The 19287-nt window shown below is 37.6% G+C and overlaps 1 protein-coding gene across 1 annotated transcript in view; it reads left to right on the forward strand.

The window, feature by feature from the left end:
* The window catches only part of DNAH12 (dynein axonemal heavy chain 12), a 229017-nt gene that overhangs the window by 13065 nt on the left and 196665 nt on the right, over nt 1-19287 (forward strand). Inside the window, exons 3-7 of the mRNA XM_053669550.1 lie at nt 263-465; nt 1154-1235; nt 1427-1453; nt 17852-18041; nt 18639-18711. Coding sequence (XP_053525525.1) covers nt 296-465; nt 1154-1235; nt 1427-1453; nt 17852-18041; nt 18639-18711 — 542 coding nt within the window. The 5' untranslated portion in view covers nt 263-295. The remainder of the gene's footprint in view (nt 1-262; nt 466-1153; nt 1236-1426; nt 1454-17851; nt 18042-18638; nt 18712-19287) is intronic.

Consider the following 19287-nt stretch of genomic DNA (forward strand, 5'->3'; position numbering starts at 1 on the left):
TTAGGACTGTAATTTCATCCTTGAGGAAACTAAAGTTGTAACTTGTAAGTGACTGGTTTCATTTTTTCATAGCAAGTGGATGGTTAAAGCTCTAACAGGAATCCCTGTTCACTTATTTCAACAGCCATTCTTTAGACTAATACCATACTTGGGAGAAAGACTTAAAAAGGCCTAGAATCTTGGATATTGATGTATAAAATACGTTAATGAACATTTGAGGCTAGTTTTTGCAATAATGGCTTTATGGACTTTTTCTCCTCAGAGTATAGAATATTTTCATTTTTAGAGAACCAAGATGTCAGATCCAAACAAAGCTGCCATTACAGCAGAAAAGGAGGCTCTGAACTTGAAATTGCCTCCTATTGTCCATCCACCTGAAGACATTGGTGTTGATGCATCAACACAAAGTAAGCTACTGAATTACAGAAGATCCAAGGAGCAGAAGAAGACAATTAATCAGTTAGTGTAAGTACATAGGAAATAATTCTTGTCTGGAATTCAGGTGAAATGATTAGTTTGTATTTTCACAAAAAACTTTATACACCTATGCTTAACGTACTCTTGTATAAGCTTTCTATTTTCACTTGAAACACATTGTGAAGATCTTTTATGTCAATAAGTACATTTCCACCACATCATATTTAATGACTGTTTTCCATCGTTACCCCTACAACATTTCTGATGATTTTGGGTGATATTTGTTTCATAGTCTAGTTGTAATTTTTGTTGTGGTTGTGTGAGAAGGTGAGCTGTGTTTACCTACATCTCTATCTTGACCGGAAGTCTTGATTTTTATTTTTCATCTCATCTTTTTACATTACTCATGAATAATTAGAAAACTAATGTCTCAATGATCTTTGGGATTAATTTCTCCTAGAAAATTCAGTAAGATAAAGAACTCTTGAGTTTCTCTTTTTTAAGTATAATTGAAAAAATGTTTAATTGTAGCTTTTTAATGGACCTTGGAGAGAGAGAAAGAAACATTGATCTGTTGCTTCACTCACTTATTCATCCCTTGGTTGCCTCCTGCATGTGTCCTGACCAAGGGACCGAGTTTACAGCCCTGGCACATCAGAATGATGCTCTAACTGAGCTGCTCAGCCTGGGCTCAAATTGCAATGTTTTAATAATATTTTAAAATTATATATTTCAGAATTGATGGAGCCAAAAGAAATTTAGACAGAACACTGGGTAAAAGAATACCTTCATTACCAGAGCCAGATTATCCTCCAACTGTAAGTTGGTTTTGTCTTTTAAAAGTTTATTCTTATACTGTTTTTATTCTTCATTATTTTAGGTCAATTTTAATATAAATAGTATTTTTAAAGAATATTACATATATTTTAAATCATACTTTAATGAAGATTTAAATTACTTAAAATTTTCTCTTCTTGGTTTAATTGTCTTTTTTGTTTGCTTTTGACAGATGACCAGTGAAATAAAAAAAAAAGGAGTGAGTTCAATATTTTCTATATTGTTTTTGAAAATATTCAAAGAAGCTATTTCAAAGTAGATCTTTCTAAGACCACCTTCCAACTGCCATTCTAGTAAAGAAAGAAATTTAGAGACTGAGATTTTTTATTTTCTCTGCCCAAAGGAACAAGTACATCATGGATGGCAATATGGGTTTCATGAGCTTTATTATTTTCATTTCCTATTTGGGAATTAGTTTTAAACATTATGGATCATATTCTGAAAAACCGAAAGAAAAATTTAAAGTTGCAGTTATAAAGGAAATTAATCTTCCTTTTTATTATCTTAATATTGATATAATGATGATTACTTACTGAGACTCTATTGTGTGCTAGTCACATGTGTGTTGGATGTCAGAGGTTTTTAAGGGGGATATTTGTCTTTTTCTAGATTTTTTAAAGTATATTTTATTGATTATGCTATTACAGTTGTCCCATTTTTTTCTCCCTTTTATTATCCTTTGCTTGAACTCCACCTCCCACCAGGTTTACCTCCACTCTTAGTTCATGTCCACAGGTCATACATATAAGTTTTTTTTGTTTCTCCATTTCCTATACTATTATTAACCTCCCCTGTCTATTTTGTACCTACCATTTATGCTCCTTATTCCCTGTACCTTTTCCCTCATTCTCCACCCCTACCCCTACTGATAATCCTCCCTGTGATCTCCATTTCTGTGGTTCTGTTCCTGTTGTACTTGTTTGCTTAGTTTGCTTTTGTTTTTGTTTTAGGTGTGGTTGTTAATAATTATGAGTTTGCTGCCATTTTACTATACATGTTTTTTATTTTCTTTTTCTTAGATAACTTCCTTTAGTCTACGGCCATACCACCCTGAACTCGCCCGATCTCGTCTGATAACTCCCTTTAACATTTCATATAATAAGGACTTGGTGATGATGATCTTCTTTAACCTGACCTTATCTGAGAAGCACTTTATCTGCCCTTCCATTCTAAATGAAAGTTTTGCTGGATAGAGTAATCCTAGATGTAGGTCCTTGCCTTTCATGACTTGGAATACTTCTTTCCAGCCCCTTGTTTCCTGCCAGGTTTCTTTTGAGAAATTAGCTGATAGTCTTATGGGAACTCCTTTGTAGGTAACTGTCTCCATTTCTCTACCTGCTTTTAAGATTCTCTCCTTATTTTTTATCTTGGCTAATGTAATTATGATGTGCCTTGGTGTGTGCTTTCTTGGGTCCAACTTCTTTGGGACTCTCTGAGCTTCCTGGACTTCCTGAAAGTTTATTTCTTTCGCCATATTGAAGAATTTCTCCTTCATTATGTTTTCAAATAAGTTTTCAATTTCTTGCTCTTCCTCTTCTCCTTCTGGCTCTGCTATAATTTGGATATTGTAACATTTAAAGTTGTTTCAGAGGTTCTTAGGCCTTTCCTTTTTTATTTGAATTCTTCTTTCTTCATTCTGTTCTAGTAGAATATTTATTTCTTCCTTCTTGTCCACATCATTTATTTGAGTCCTGGTTTCCTTCTCTTCACTGTTGGTTCCTTGTATTTTTCATTATTTCACTTTGCATAGCCTTCACTTTTTTTCTATTTTGCAATCATACTCCACATCCTGATTGAGTCTCCTGATTATCAGTGTTTTCCTGATTACCAGTGTTTTGAGCTCTGCATCTGCTAGGTTGGCTATTTCTTTGTCACTTAATTTTTTTCTGGAATTTTGATCTGTTCTTTCATTTGGGCCATATTTCTTTGTCTCAATGCACCTGTTACATGGTAAGGGGCAGAGCCTTAAGTATTTGCCAGGGCTGGGCAACCCACTTCTGTGGTTGCATTGTGGTGCTGTATGTGGCGGAGGAGTCAAAGAGGGAACAATGAAACTTGCTTGCCTCTCTGCTTTCAGTCACTTCCCCTGCTACCCACAAGCAAATTGGTTGCTTGTGGTGCTGATTCCTGGGTAGGGGGCTTTGTTTACATTCTAGGACACCATGTACAACAAATTCTCCTTCAAGGCTGGGAGTTTCTCCCACCACTGAACCCCCCACAGATTTTTACACCCAGAGGTTTTGAGGCTTTCTTTTCCTGAGCTGGAACCCTGGGTTGCATGGTTTGTCTTGCTCCTCCGTTTGTTCCTCCTGGCTTATCCATACATGAATGTGGGACCACCAAGCCACCATCTGCCGTGTGTCCCCTCTGCACCAGCTGCCCATCCTCACCCCTCCTGCTGGTCCAAATGAATGTTTCTTCTTTAACTCCTTGTTTGTCAGACTTCCATACAGTTCAATTTTCAGGAAGTTCTGGTTGTTTTTTGTTTTTAAATTTGTTGTAGTCCTTCTTTTATTGTGGGAGGAGGCAAAGTATATTTACCTATACCTCCATTTTGGCTGAAAGTGTGTCTTTTTTTTTGTTGTCCCTCATTTTCCCCCTGTCCTGCCCAAACTTGCTCCCACAGTCAATCTCCATGTCATTATCCCTGCTCATGGGTCCTTTATACATGTTCCTTGACATGCCTCTTCTGCTTCTTTCACCCATTACCCTCCTTTTTCAATTTTTAAAATTGTAACTTATTTTATTTTTTCATATATATATATATATATATATTTTAAAGATTTTATTTATTTATCTTTAGAGGGGAAGGGAAGGAGAGAGGGAGAGAAATATCAATGTATGGTTGCCTCTCATTTGTCCCCTGCTGGGAACTGGTCCACAACCCAGGCATGTGCCCTGACTGGGAATGGAACCGCGATCCTTTGGTTCACAGGCCCATGCTCAATCCACTGAGCTATACCAGCCAGGGCTATTTTTGTATATTTTTCATTGTTGTTCAAATACAGTTGTCTCCATTTCTCCCCTACTACTCCCCTTGCCCCACCCATCCCTGCCTCCCACCCTCCATCCTACCCCACTTTGGTTTAGTACATGTGTCCTTTATACATGTTTCTTGTTGACCTGTCCCCTTCTTTGCCTTGTTATCTCCTCCCTGCTCCCTTTTGGTTATAGCCAGTTTATTTTTTGTTTCTATGTCTGGTTATATTTTGCTTGCTTGCTTGTTTTGTTGATGAGGTTCCACTTATAGATGAGATCATATGGTATTTCTCTTTCACTGCCTGACTTATTTCACTTAGCATAATGTTCTCCAGATCCATGTATGCTGTCTTGAAGGATAGGAGTTTCTTTTTTTCTTTCTGCTGCTTAATATCCCATTGTGTAAATGTACCACAGTTTTTTGATCCACTCATTTACTGATGGGCACTTAGGTGCTTTCAACACTTAGCTATTGTGAATTTTGCTGCTATGAACATTGGGGTGCATAGGTTCTTTTGAATTGGTATTTCAATGTAATTCCAATAGTGGAATTGCTGGGTCAAAAGGCAGTTCCTTTTTCAGTTTTATGAGGAAATTCCATACTGTTTTCCACAGTGGCTACACCAGTCTGTATTCCCACCATCAGTGTACTAGGTGGTTCTTTTGTAGACAGCATATATGTGGGTCATATTTTCTTATCCTTTCAGCTATCCTATGTGTTTTGCTCAGAGCATTTAATCCACTTACAGGTAAGGTTATTACTGATAGGTACTTATTCATTGCCCTTTTTTCCCTTTGTAGCTGTGTTCCTCTCTCTCTCACTCTTTTCATTCCTCTTTAAGTAGTCCCTTTAGCATGTTTTGCAATAATAGTTTGAAGGAGCTATATTATTTTAGCCTTCTTTTGTCTGGGAAACTCCTTATTTTGCCCTCCAAATAACAGCCTTGATGGATAGAATAGTCTTGGTTGCAGGCCTTTGCTTTTTGTTACTTGGAATATTTCTTGCCATTCCCTTCTGGCTTGTAGAGTTTCTGTTGAGGAATCAACTGCTAGTCTTATTGGGGCTCCCTTGTATGTTACTATCTGTTTTTTCTTGTTGTCTTTAAGACTCTCTTTGTTTTTAAACTTTGGCATTTTAATTATGATGTGTCTTGGAGTAAGCCTCTTTGGGCTCATGTTGATTGTGTCCCTTTGCGCTTCCTGAATTTATGTAACTTTTCTTCTTACCAAGTTAAGAAAGTGTCATTATTTTTTAACAAGTTTTCTTTGCTCCTTTTCTTCTCATTCTGATATTCCTATGATGTGGATGTTGTTGTGTTTCATGTCCTGCAGTTCCCTTAAACTATCCTTGTTCATTCTGAGAGTTTTTTCATTTTGTTGCTCTGCTAGGGTATTGTTTTCTACCTTGTCTTCCAGCTTACTGATGTGGTTCTTTGCTTCATGCAGCCTGGTTTTATTCCCTTCTGATATATTTTTCTTTTTTAAAATTTATTTAATTATTGTTCAAGTACAGTTTTCTGTCTTTTACTCCCATCCCAGCCACTCCCCCAGTGCTCCCCACCTCCCTCCCATTTCCACCCCCCTTAGTTGCTGTCCATGTGTCCTTTATACTAGTTCCTGTAAATCCTTCCCCTTTTTCCCCTGAAATTCCCTCCCCTCTCCCCTCTGGTCACTGTCCCCTTGTTCTCTATTTCAGTGTCTTTGTTTTTATTTTGCTTGCTTGTTTGTTTTGTTGTTTGGCTTCCTGTTAAAGGTGAGATCGTATGGTATTTGTCTTTCAACACCTGGCTTATTTCACTCAGCATAATACTTTCCAGTTCCATCCATGCTGTTGCAAAGGGTAGGAGCTCCTCCTTTCTTTCTGCTGCATAGAATTCCATTGTGTAAATGTACCATAATTTTTTGATCCATTCATTTACTGATGGGCACCTAGGTTGCTTCCAGCTCTTGGCTATTGTAAATTCATTTCAGCTATATTGTTCACTTTCCCTGGTTCTTGTTCATAGTTTCTATTTACTTTTTTGTGCTGCTGTAGTTTCTACTCTGTTCCTTGTAGTTATCACTGAGTTCCTAGTACGTCCTTATAACCATTTTTTTAAAAATTCCATGCCTGACAGATTGCCTGTCTCATTTTCATTTAGTTCTTTTTCTGGGGATTTCTGCATTCCTTTTGTTTGGGAGTTCCTTCCTTGTCTCCCTGTTTTAGGTGACTCTGTTTTCTGTTTCTCAGGATGCTCTACTTTGCCTGCTTGTCTTCGTGGCCTTGAATTCTGCGGATGGAATTCTGTGGGACTCAATGGTGCAGTCTCTTAGATCTCCCAGTATGGATGCTCTAGGGTTTCCCTTTATATTCAGTTCACTTGGGCTTTCTTGTTATATTTGGGCTCTGCTTTCTGGTGGTTCATTTGTTGGTGTTATTTTCCCTCCAGCTGGCTGACTGGGAGTCACAACTCCTGCCGTGTCTTGTATACTGTCATACTGGCATGGGGCAGTAAAGCAATATACCTGAAAACCAAACCCACACCAGCAATGTTTCTCACCCTCCACATCAGCAGTATCAACAGCCAATTGAGCAAAAATTAATAAAGGTGGAGAGAGATTAAGAATATAATAAAATGGGAAAGAGGGAATATGAGATGACTAAAAGAGGGAAAATGAGTTTGAGTGGGAAGAGGGAGGAGAAATAATAAGAATAGGGAATGGAAATGGGACAAAGAAAGGAAAATAGTAAAATTTAAAATGGAAGTAAAACAGGGAAGGATGATGGTAAAAATGGAGTAAGAGAAGACAAGAGTATACTATGAGGTTTGAAGTAAAATTAAAGGTATTGAACCAACAGAAACAAAATTGCAGAAAAATGACATTATGGTCAATAACAACAACAGCTGAGCAAAGATGAATAAAGATGGAATAAGAATATTATACAAAAGAGAAAAGTCAATATGAGATGCCTACAGTAAACAAAAATGATTTGGAGAGGTTGGGGGAGGAAAACTAATGAGTAAGGAATATAACTCAGGCTAAGAAAGGGAAAGAAAAAAACTAAAAAATAAAATTCCCAACCCAACTTATCAAGGGCAGGAGGAAGGCAAATGGAATAAGACAGGGGGATAGTATTCTATGGGATTTAAAGTACAAACAAATAGTGAACAATTAGTAATTCCTTTGGAGAAGAACAACAATAACCATGATATGCTCACCCCACTAGCCACAATTTATAAAGGTAGAAAGGAAGAAGACTATTATAAGAGAGGGGGAAGGATGTGAGCTGACTTAAGGAAGGAAGAATGCTTTTGTGAGGATAGATAGAGAAGAAATAGTAAGAGTAAGAAATAGGAATAAGATGAAGCATGGGAGAAAATAAAGTTATAACAACAATAAGAAAGGTCAGGAAGAAGTCTAAATGGAGTGGGACCAGGGAAAGGTGCTAAGTGGAATTTGAAATAACAATAGTATGAAAAAATACATAATCTGAATGAAAATGAAAAATAAAAGACCAAGAGTAGTGAGTTAGTTAGAATACAATTGAAGGAAAAGAAGAAATATTAAAAGGCTATATGAAAGGACAAAAGAAGAAAAAAGAAAGGAGGAAAAGAGGAAGAACAAAAGAAAGAAAGCGAGAAAAAGAAAGGAAGGAAGGAAGAAAAGAAAGAAAAAGAAAAAAAAACCCATGCAAGTTCTGATGAAGAGTGAGGTGAAATTTGTCTCAGCTGTTGGTATTTGCTTTCTGACTTCTTTCTGGATCCGTCTCTGGTTTTTTAATCAGCTCAAGGTCTCAGGGTGGATTATCCAATTTCTGGCAATACCACCTGTATCTCCTTCACCTGCCTCTAGAGGGTACTTCTGTTGTGATTGATAGGGTGGGGCCTCTGTATCTCCTCTAGGAGTCACTGTTCAGTCTTCTGGGAAAATTGTGGGTGCATTCACCTTGCCCCTACCCCTCTTGTCTTATCTGCCCTAGATTATTTCCAATAATGTACAGTTTCTGATTAAACAGTTGTTTCATGGGGGGAGGGGAGACCATCAGTGTAAGAGTGTAAAGTCTCTCCTTGGTGTAGATGACAGCTCTGTGTGACATGCGTGAGATGAGGCTGGGCAGTGCCCTGAATCTCCCTGCTGCACACTTAAAAAATATTTTATTTATTTACTTTTAGAGAGAGAGGTAGGGAGAGGAACATCAGTGCGTGGTTGCCTCTTGTGCGCCCCCTACTGGGGACCGGGCCCACCAATCATGTGCCCTGAGTGGGAATCCAACCTGTGACTCTGGTTTGCAGGCCAGCACTCAATCCACTGAGCCACACCAACCAGGGGTTCCTTGCTGCATACTTTCTGAACTTCCTGCTTTGATGGCCTCAGTGAAACAGGGCGCTAGGACCCAGTGTACTTTGTCTCCCTGTGGAGAGTTCAAAATGGGCCCCTTCAGAATTGGTGTTGCTGTCTTACTCTTGTAGAAATGCCCCCTGCAGTGTTTTTTAAACCTGCTCAGCTGGTTTTACAGGTCTTCCCCTCCTGTAGGAGGTGGGGGCTGGGCTCAACCTTCCCTTCCCAGAGGTTCCTCCAAGGAAAAGGGCCCAGTCTGGCCTCAAAAAACCTCAAATGCACAGTTCCCAGCCCACTGTCCTCATAGCACACTGCTGCATGCACTCTCTACTCTGCACTACCACATGTGCTTTCTTGAGGCCAAGAAACCATGTCGCTTTGCACCCCTTTGATCAATCCACCCAGCTGCACTGAATGGAAGCACATCACACCCACAATACTCCCTTCTTGTTGGCAGGGCAGCTGAGTGCACAAGGCCCCTGTCCAGCACACCTCAGCTCCCCTTTTTTTAAAAAGTCTCTCTGGGTACTCCCACTGCAGCACTGAGCCACTGCAGCACCGAGCCATTGCCCAGCTTTCCATACACTCCACCTCTCCAAAAAGTCAAGAGTCTATCTCAGTCACAGCCAGCTGTAGCCCTCTTACACCAGGTACAGATGCAGACAGTATCTCCCTCACTCTCTGGCACTCTCCTGGTGGGCACCCGTAGCTGTAGATAGGGTATGCTGCTAGCTGTGTGTGTATAGCTTGGTTCTCCCTGATGACTTTGTGTATCCAAGTTGATCCCTGCCCTGAGAGGGAAGGAAGCCACTAGGTTGCTATCTCTGACCAGGCTCTCCACCAATGCAGGTGCCACGGCAGCTGGGCAGCTGCAGCAGCCACTGGTCCACTAGCATTGCACAGGGAACTTCCTCACCCACCTATAGAACCTTCTTACTGCTCATTTAGAAGCATCCTCTGTACACTTTGGCTTCCAAACTTCATATTAGCTAATATTCTGTTGACCGTTCACTTTGTTTTTCGGAAGCTCAGCTAAGTGTCCAAGTTGGGAGCAAGAGCAATTGGACTTGGCTTTCACCTACTTGACCTCCACCTACTTGGCTGCCATCTTCTGAATCTCGACCTGGATGTCAGAGATTTAAAAAAAAAAAAAACATTGCATGGGTAACAACAAGGGGGTAGGATGTGATTGATGAAAAGATGACAACATGAAAAAAAAATTTTAACAACAAAGGATATGGAAACTCATAGAGCTGGTTACACAAAAGAGGAATTTACATAACATGTTCCCAGGTAGGGACATGGGTTTTCCAAGTCCCTTAGTGTTCCTTTTGGGGACAGAGGACTGAGAATACCTTTAGATGGATCGAGGATCTTTGGAAAAACCTCACTTTAGCTATTCCAAGTTTTTTGTTGTTTAAAAATACTCATCTTCTGCCTTCCAGCCTTTTTGGAGACTTTGGCCGTGGATTGTCCTCTTTACTAGATGCAAGAACTGATACAAAACAACCCCCAAACATTCATAAATATGTAACGCGAGACTGGGTGAATTGTAAGAGTTGTGAGAGATATTTTTTGCTTATATATTTAGCATCCTCACTCTTCCTCCACAGTTTTTGCCTTTTAGTATTGTACACTTTAAAGTATGTACCTGGGCATAAAAACAGTCATTTACTCCTGAATTCACTGCTCTTGGCAATCTGGCTTCTAAGGATGCTACCACTTCATCATTAATGTCACCATTGACCACTAATTGCCAAATAAAAGGTACATTTCAATATTTTTCTCCCTGGACCTCCAGATGACTTTTTAAAAACCCTTTTACTTTTAAATAATTGGACACATTGATCAGTGGAACACTATAGGTGACCAGTTAAATCCCACAACTACAATCAACTGATTTTTGAGGAAGGTGCAAAGATCAGTTCAATGAAGGAAGGATAGTCTTTTCAACAAATAGGGTGGAACAATTAGACATCCATAAAAAAACACAACAAATAAACAGCAACTAGAGATCCCAGACATCAGCCTGAACCTCACACCTTACATAAAAATGACTAAAAATTGATCATAGATTTACAAGTAAATTTTAAAACATTTTTTTTAACTTTTAGAAAAGCTCTAGCTGGGTGGCTTAGTTAGTTGAAGTGTTGTGCCATACTCCAAAAGGTTCAATCCCAGGCCAGGTATATACCTATCCTGTGGGTTCTATCCCCAGGCCGGAGCATGTACGGGAGGCAACCAATTGATGTTTCTGTCTCACGTCATTGCCTCTCTCTCTCCCTCTCCCTTCCTCTCTCTGTAAAATTAATATACATATTCTCAAGTAAGGATTAAAAACACAGGAGAAAGGTAAAGCTATAAAAAATTTTATTAGAAAACCTATGGCTGGGCAAAGAGTTCTTAGACATGACACAAAAAGCCCAACCCATAAAAAATCCCAATAAATTATATTCCATCAAAAGTAAAAACTATTGCTCAGTGGAAAAACACTGTTAAGAGGATGATTTAAAAAAGCTATGCACTGGGAGAAAATACTCACAAATTACATATCAAACAAAGAATTTGTATTCAGGATTTATAAAAAACTCTCAATACTCAACATTATAAAAGCAATCCAATTAGAAAATGGAAAATGACATGAATAGATATTTTATAAACAGGATTTATGGATGGCAAAAGTACATGGAAGATGTTTGACATCATTAACCATTAGAGAAATGCAAATTAAAATCGTGATGAATTATTACTACACCCCCATTAGAATAGCTGGAATTAAAAATAGTGACAATTCTAGCTGACTCTTGACACTGCTGACCATTCACTTCAATTTTATTCCCTTATATATATTTTTTCTGATTCTCTGTTACTTTTCTGTCATCATCATGGGTTTCTCTTCCCAACCTGGCTGAGGCCCACTGTTCTCTTTCCTTGAAACTCTCTGAATAATTCTCTCCTTTTCTGATTTCAACTACCTTCCATATATTGATGACCCCCAGAGATTTTTATGCGCAAATTCAACAGGTCAAAAAAAAGGAACTTACTAGTTTCCTTTAAAAGACTTCTCTTCCTTCTTACTCTGTGTTCTAGTTGTTATCACTATTCACTCACTCATGCTTAAAACATCTGAGTCTAAACTTCTCTTTCCCTTTCTCAGTTACTCATCTGCCATGCTTAGTCCCCAAGTGCTATGAATATTTTTCCAATCAGTCCTCTTCTTGTCCTAGCCTGAGACCAGGTCTTCATCTCTTGCCTTGACTGTAATAGCCAGCAGTGGCTTTTTATAATCTATAATTAAAGCTTAATGAGGTATGCAAAACTTTCTGTAATAGTACTACTGCTTATTCTCCAGCCTCTCCTCTTGCCACTCTATGTATCATACTTTATGCTTCACCAGTAAGAAATATGGAGTTGCTTATTAATCCTTGAGGAAATATGACATTTCTCATCTTGCTGCTTTGCCTGGCATATTTTATCACCATCCATGCTTCCTTTTACCTGGTTGTCTCTCATTCAGCTCAGTCATCACCCCCATGAAACCTGACCCTATTCTTATGGATTTGGATAGATGGCTTCTTCTTTGATTTCATTATACCCTGTTCATTTTTATTATTTATTATCACCCAGGAAGATTCAAGCACTTTGTATTAGGCATGCTATTGGACTTTAATGTATTAAAATGGTGTATTTCCTAGTCATGAGGCAAGGGATTTCTTCTTAGTCATCTTTGTGTCTTTAACAGCTATGATACTGAGTGCCAGTAGTGGATACTCAGTAAATACTTGATGAATAAATAAATGTAAACACTCATGTTCAGTAAAATATAACTGGTATTGTGACAGAAGTATGAAGAGACTATAGTGAGGTTATAAAGTAGGGAGTTTTCAAAGCAGACTTTTAAAGAACATGGTTTCACTCAGAAAACATGGATATCTTTATGATAAAGGAAGAATACAGTTCAATTCTATGAGTCAATATATTTTATATTTTTAATTGGGACATAATTGACATATAATAAATATATTTTTATTTTAGGAGGTGAAAGGGTTAAAACACAAAAAGGTATACATTAAAGATACATAATTAGCATAATGAATTTTAAACTTCTTATTACTATATAGTCATATAATAATTTTATTCATGTATCATTTTAATATAATTATTTCAGAGCTTAACTCTGACCTGCTTTATAGAACTGCTGTATATTTAGCAGATTGAGAAAATATCTTCCTTTTCCTGTAGTTGGTTTATTTATGCATGAGATATTTAACAAATATTTACTCTATGTACTTGGTCCTATGATAGATGCTAAAGATTGATGAACAAGATGGATATAGTTTTTGCCCTTATAGAGCTTACACTCTTATAAGGAAGACATATAGTAATCAAATAAACAAATAAATAAATTAAATAATTGCAGTTAAGTACTATGAAAGAAATACAGGGTAATATGATAGTGACTGGTGAAGGAGTTGGGCCATATAAAGCAGGTGGTCAGAGAAGGTATCCTTGAGGTGGTGATATTCTGGAGACCAGGGAGGAGCTAACCATGGAAAGACCTAGGGTTCACAATTTCTTAACAGAAGGATCAGCTAAGTTTAAAGAGTCTGAAGGATAAAACTATTTGGTTTGTTCCAGGAACTAAGTGAAAATCAGTTTGACTGAACTAATGGGAGGGTATAAAATGAATTTGAAGAGGGAGTCAGAAGCCAGATCACGAGAGCCTTGTAGGCTATGGTAAGGAGTTCAGGTTTTATTCAAAGTGCAGTGGGAAGTCATTGGAGGATATTACTCATGGAACTCATAATTTGATTTCATTTAATGAAAAAGCACCTTGATGATGGTGTGACAAAAAACACTGCGACACTTGCAGGGGTGTCTAATCTGTAGGTCGTATGCCATATGCAGCCCAGGATGGCTGTGCATGCAGCCCAACACAAAGTTGTAAATTTACTTGAAACATTATGAGGTTTTTTTGGTAATATGTGTCACAATATATTTAACATGTGGCTCTTCTTCTTCCACTTTGGAGCAGAGATGCCAAAAGTTTTGACACCCCTCTTCTAAGGAATGGAGTATGGACAAGGAAAAAATAAAAAGCAGAAAGAACCACTTGGTTGTAGAAGACAACAATTTAGGAGAGAGACGATCATAGTTTAGAATAGAGTTGAAAGAAATTGATATATTCAGGGTATATTTGGGATGTAGAAATGATGGGACTTTCTGATAGATTAGATGTAAAGGATGAGGAAAAGAGGAACCAAAAATGACTTAAGGTTTTTGCCTGATTTTACAGGGTAATTGAGATGGCTAAGACTGAGGACGGAACAGATTAGGAGCTGAGAAGATCAAGAAGGCTTGTTTGGCTGTGCTGGAGAGTTTAGGAAGAACTGGTTCTGGACATATAGATTTCAGACCCATCAGAGATGATATTTATAGTCATGGGACTAGGTGAAATCATGTAGGGAGAAATGGAAGAGAAAGAACAGGAAGGGGATCAGGGTCAGTACTAGACCTAGATTAGTCCACTGATACAGTGAGAAATGGGGGACCATCACAAGAGATTTTTTGGGCTCATCCTGTATGATTCCTGTTCTAATAATGGAATCTGTCATTTCTTGGATTCTTGGCTCTCTTTAGCAGAAAATGGTATTTAGAAATCATGACATGAGTGTTAAGTGTGTTTCTGTTTCTATTTTTTACTTTATTTTTAAAAAGTAATTTTTATTTTCTAATTAGAGTTGACATACAACATATTATTAATTTTAGGTGTGCAACATAGTGATTAGGCAGTTATATAATTTGCAAAGTGATCACCCCATTAAATCTAGTACCCATCTGACACCATACATAGTTATTACAATATTATTGACTGTATTCCCTATGCTATACTTTATATCACCATGATAATTTTTAAAACAATTTTTACTTTAAAATTATAGCCAACATACAATATTATATTAGTTTCAGGTGTACTTTCCAGTATTTGGACATTTATATAACTTATGAAGTGATCATCCCAAAAGTCTGGTACCCATCAATATTCCCTGAGCTATAGTTTACATCTCCATGACTATTTTGTAACTATCAATTTGTGCTTCTTAACCTCTTCACATTTCTCACCCAGCCTCCAGCATCCCTTCCTAATGGTTCTGCTCAAAATGTTCTCTGTATCTATGAGTCTGGTTTTTGTTTGTTTGTTTGTTTTTTAGATATCACATATAAGTGAAACTATATGGTATTTTTATTTGTCTGACATTGCACTTAACACAATACCTTTTAGGTCCATCCATGTTGTTGCAAATAACAAGATTTCATTCTTTTTCATGACTGAGTAAATATTTCATTGTACATATGTACCTCATCTTTTTCATTCATTTGTCGTTGATGAGCACATGGGTTGCTTCCATATTTTTAATATGTTTTATTGATTATGTCATTACAGTTGTCCCATTTCCTCCCTTCATTCCCCTCCACCTTGCACACCCACTACCCCCATCCCCCCCTTTAGTTCATGTCCATGTGTCACAAGTTCTTTAGATTCTATATTTCCCATACTATTCTTGCCCTCCCCCCTATCTATTTTATACCTAACATCTATGTTATTCTCTGTACCTTCTCCCCCCTTCTCCTCTTCCCACTCCCCTGTTGCTAACCCTTCATGTGATCTCCATTTCTATGGTTCCCCTCCTGATCTAGCTGTCCTCTTAGTTTGCTTTTGTTTTAGGTGTGGTTGTTACTAACTGTGAGTTTGCTGTCCTTTCACTGTTCATCTTTTTTTATCTTCTTTTTCTTAGATAAGTCCCTTTAACATTTTATATAATAAGGGCTTGATGATGATGAACTCCTTGAATTTGACCTTATCTGGGAAGCACTTTATCTGCCCTTCCATTCTAAATGAAAGCTTTGCTGGATAGAGCAATCTTGGATGTAGGTCTTTGGATTTCATGACTTGGAATACTTCTTTCCAGCCCCTTCTTGCCCGTAAGGTCTCTTTTGAGAAATCCACCGAGAGTCTGATGGGAACTCCTTTGTAGGTGACTGTCCCATTGCTGCTTCCAGGATTCTCTCCTTCATTTTAATCTTGGCTAATGTAATGATGATGTTCCTTCTTGGGTCCACCTTCTTTGGGACTCTCTGAGCTTCCTGGATTTCCTGGAAGTCTATTTCCTTTGCCAGATTGGGGAAGTTCTTCTGTATTATTTGTTCAGATAAGGTTTCCACTCATGACTGTTCCTCTTCCCCTTCTGGTACTCCTATAATTCTGATATTGGAACATTTAAAGATGTCCTGGAGGTTCCTAAGCCTGTCCTCATTTTTTTGAATTTTTGTTTCTTCATTCTTTTCTGTTTGGTTATTTTTTTCCTCCTTCTGGTCCACTCCATTGATTTGAGTCCCAGTTTCCTTTCCATCACTATTGGTTTCCTGTGCATTTCCCTTCATTTCATTTAGTGTAGCCTTCATTTTTTCATTTAATTTGCGACCCAAATCAATCATTTCTGTGAGCATCCTGATCACTGGTGTTTTGAAATGTGCATCTGATAGGTTGGCTATCTCTTGGTTGCTTAAAAGTATTGGCTCTGGAGCTTTGATCTGTTCTTTCATTTGGGCCATAATTTTTTGGTCTTGTTGCACCTGTTATGTAGTGAGGGGTGGAGCCTTAGGTGTTTACCAGGGCGGGGCTACTCACCTCACTGGGTTGTGATCCTGTATGTGAGGGCATGGTCAGAGAGGAAACAATGGCACTTGCTCAGCTCTCTGCTGGGTTTCAGTCCCCTCTGCCACTTCCCACAAGCAAATTGAGCCCTTCTGGTGCTGGTTCCTGGGTGGGTGGGCTCGTGTATGTTTTAGGACCCTGTGGGTCTCTCCAACAAACTCTCCTGTGAAGCTGGGAGTCTCTCCCGGGACTTCAACCCCCACAAGTGTTTTCAATTGGTGCTTTTAGGCTTTATTTCCCTTCACTGGGGCCCTGGGTTGCGTGGTCTCTCTCATTGCCCATTTTCACCTGGTTTATCTGTGTTCGAATGTGGGACCTGGGTCAGCCAGCCACCTTGCATGCCTCACTGAGTCTGCTCGTTGCCACCCTGTGCTCGGGGTCTGCCAGCCACAGCCTGTGTGCCAGGGTTGCCAGCCACCAGTTTTTCCTGCTGAGACCCCTCTCCATGGGCCAGTGACTCCGTCCCTCTTACTGGTCTGGATGAATGGTTGTCAGACTTCCATACAGTTCAATTTTCTGTCCGTTCTGGTTGATTTTTTTGTTGTTGTTTCTAAACTTTTGTCTTTCATTTTGGTTCTGTGAGGAGGCACAGTGTGCCTACCTATGTCTCCATCATGGTGGGAAGCTCTTTTGCTGTTTAATTTAAATTTCTAATTTATTTGAAATTTATTCTTGTGTATAGTGTAAGGTATTTATTACATTTATCTTTTTTCAAATGGCTAACCAGTTATCCCAGAACTGTTCATTAAAAACTTAAACTTCATCTGTGCTCCAGTGATTTAAAATGCCACATTTTTCATATACTAAAATTTCCTATGTGCTGGATCTATTTCTGGCCTTTTTTTTTTGCACTTGTCTAGACATGCCACTATACCTCACTGTTCTAATTACAGTAACTTTATAGTGTATTTTAATGTTTACTAGGGCTAGTCCTCCCTTGTAAATTTTCTTTCTCAGGGATTTCTTGGCTACTCTCCCTTTCTTGTTCCACATGAACTTTATGCTTAACTTGTCTAGTTCCATAAAAATATGTGCAGATATTTTTATTAGTATTATATTGTTATTTTTAGCACAAATGGAAATTTTCATGATGTTAAAATGTCTACAAAAATCAAGTATTGTTGATTTGTTTATGTCTATTATTGTTAGACTGTTCATTGTTATGGAAGAATTTATGAAATTATACTATACTGTGCTGTAGCAGAATATAATGTCCAAGACAGGATGGGCTTTGTATATTTGTTTACTATTATATCCTTAGCATTTGGAACAATGTATGAATATTTGTTGAATTAATGAATATTTTTTAAATGAAGGAAGTTAGACAAAGGTTCTTTGTTTTGCTTGAGAAAATGAAAAGTATACTAAGAACATTAATTAGGCAAGAACTCATCATGAATACAGAAGGATATAAAATAATATTATTGTAATTTTGGGTAAAATATTTTTATTCTGAAAATATGTTATTTTGCAAGATATTTTTATTCTGAAAAAAATGTTGTCTTGAGAACACAGAGCTCAAGAGTGACATTGAAATGCTATACCATTTAGAACATTTAATTTTTTTTATTACATTCTCAGTTCAACTATATATATATGAAGCAATGTGTAGAAAGTAGTACTATCGTACCTATTCAGCAGGAATGGCTGGATCATATGTTAATGCTGATACCCACATCTTTAAAGGAAGGGAAAAAAAGAGAAGAACTCGTTCAAAGTCTCATAAATGAAGTGTCAAGTGACTTTGAAAAAAGCATGAAGAGATATTTGGGTAAATAGTATACACCACCTTTGCTCCCTTGCCCCTCCCAATGAAAAGCAGAAATATGAATAATGAATGTGATATATTTAGTTATATATATTCTTAGATATTATTTTTATTTAAGTGCTTATTTTGAGCCTGTAATATCAAAATATTTGTAATTTAAGGGTATTTTTATATACTTATTATTTAAGGATAATTTTTATATACTTATTAGCTAAATGGCCTTTTGATTTTTCACTTTGCTTTACAGTTGTTGCTATACACTTATTGGACTATAAGATAATACTAATGGATTTGGGGAGATTTCTTAAGGATTTAACCTTTGTAATTTTTATTGGCATGAATTTTCTTAAGGGGCCATGACAGTGACTTTTGAATAGACAGAAAGCAAAAAACAGAACTTATAGAAGCTTTACCATATTTGCCTCCAAAGTAAGGCCAAAATAACTATTGAGAATATGATTTTGTTTCAAATAAAGGTTTTTTCTTATCATTTTAATGTATAGTAAACTGTACCATCCAAAATCAAAAGTTAGGAACTTTGATTTGAGTGGGTCTTACAAGGATTTTAAAGAAGTATTAATACTTATACATGTATTTTAGTGAAGAGTGTTCTCATGAGACCTCCAGTTAAGTGGCTTGAAGATGAAGGAGGCCCTTTACCTGAATTCCCTGTGTGAGTAAATTATTTTAAAAACAGTACTGCACCTAGGTTTTGATAACAGATTGAAAATAAACTGATCTTACATTTAAGTCTGCAACTGTGAAACTCAAAGTTATTTTGAACACACCTAAAAAAAAGTACTACTGTTTTTCCCCCTCTCCTACAGTATCCTCTATACTGTTCTTGTCTAGTTATTGCCTACACAATTAGGGGAACCTATAAATAGTTCAACTTGCCCTTAAGGAAGCTTCTGTGTATGCCAGATAGATCTCCATCTCTTCTCCTCAGTACTAAGAACTGCTTTCATTTATCTCTCTCCAAGGTAACTGAATCAGAGTACAGTGTATGTTAGCAGGACACTCATGCCTGGCCCATCAGCCTTCCTCACCGACAATTGATCCCTGTTCTCAGTATGGTGGTTACCACAGGGGAAAAGGGGTCAAATATCTGGTGACAGAAGGAGACTAGACTTAGGGTGGTGAGCACACAATGTAATATACAATGTATTATAAAGTTGTATACCTGAAACTTCATATGTTATTACTGTTACTCCAATACATTTAATTTTTAAAAAAATTAAAACAAATC

Source organism: Artibeus jamaicensis, unplaced genomic scaffold (genome assembly GCF_021234435.1).
Source record: "Artibeus jamaicensis isolate MK-2021 breed Jamaican fruit bat unplaced genomic scaffold, CSHL_Jam_final contig_519, whole genome shotgun sequence".
In the NCBI taxonomy this organism is placed as follows: Eukaryota; Metazoa; Chordata; class Mammalia; order Chiroptera; family Phyllostomidae; genus Artibeus; species Artibeus jamaicensis.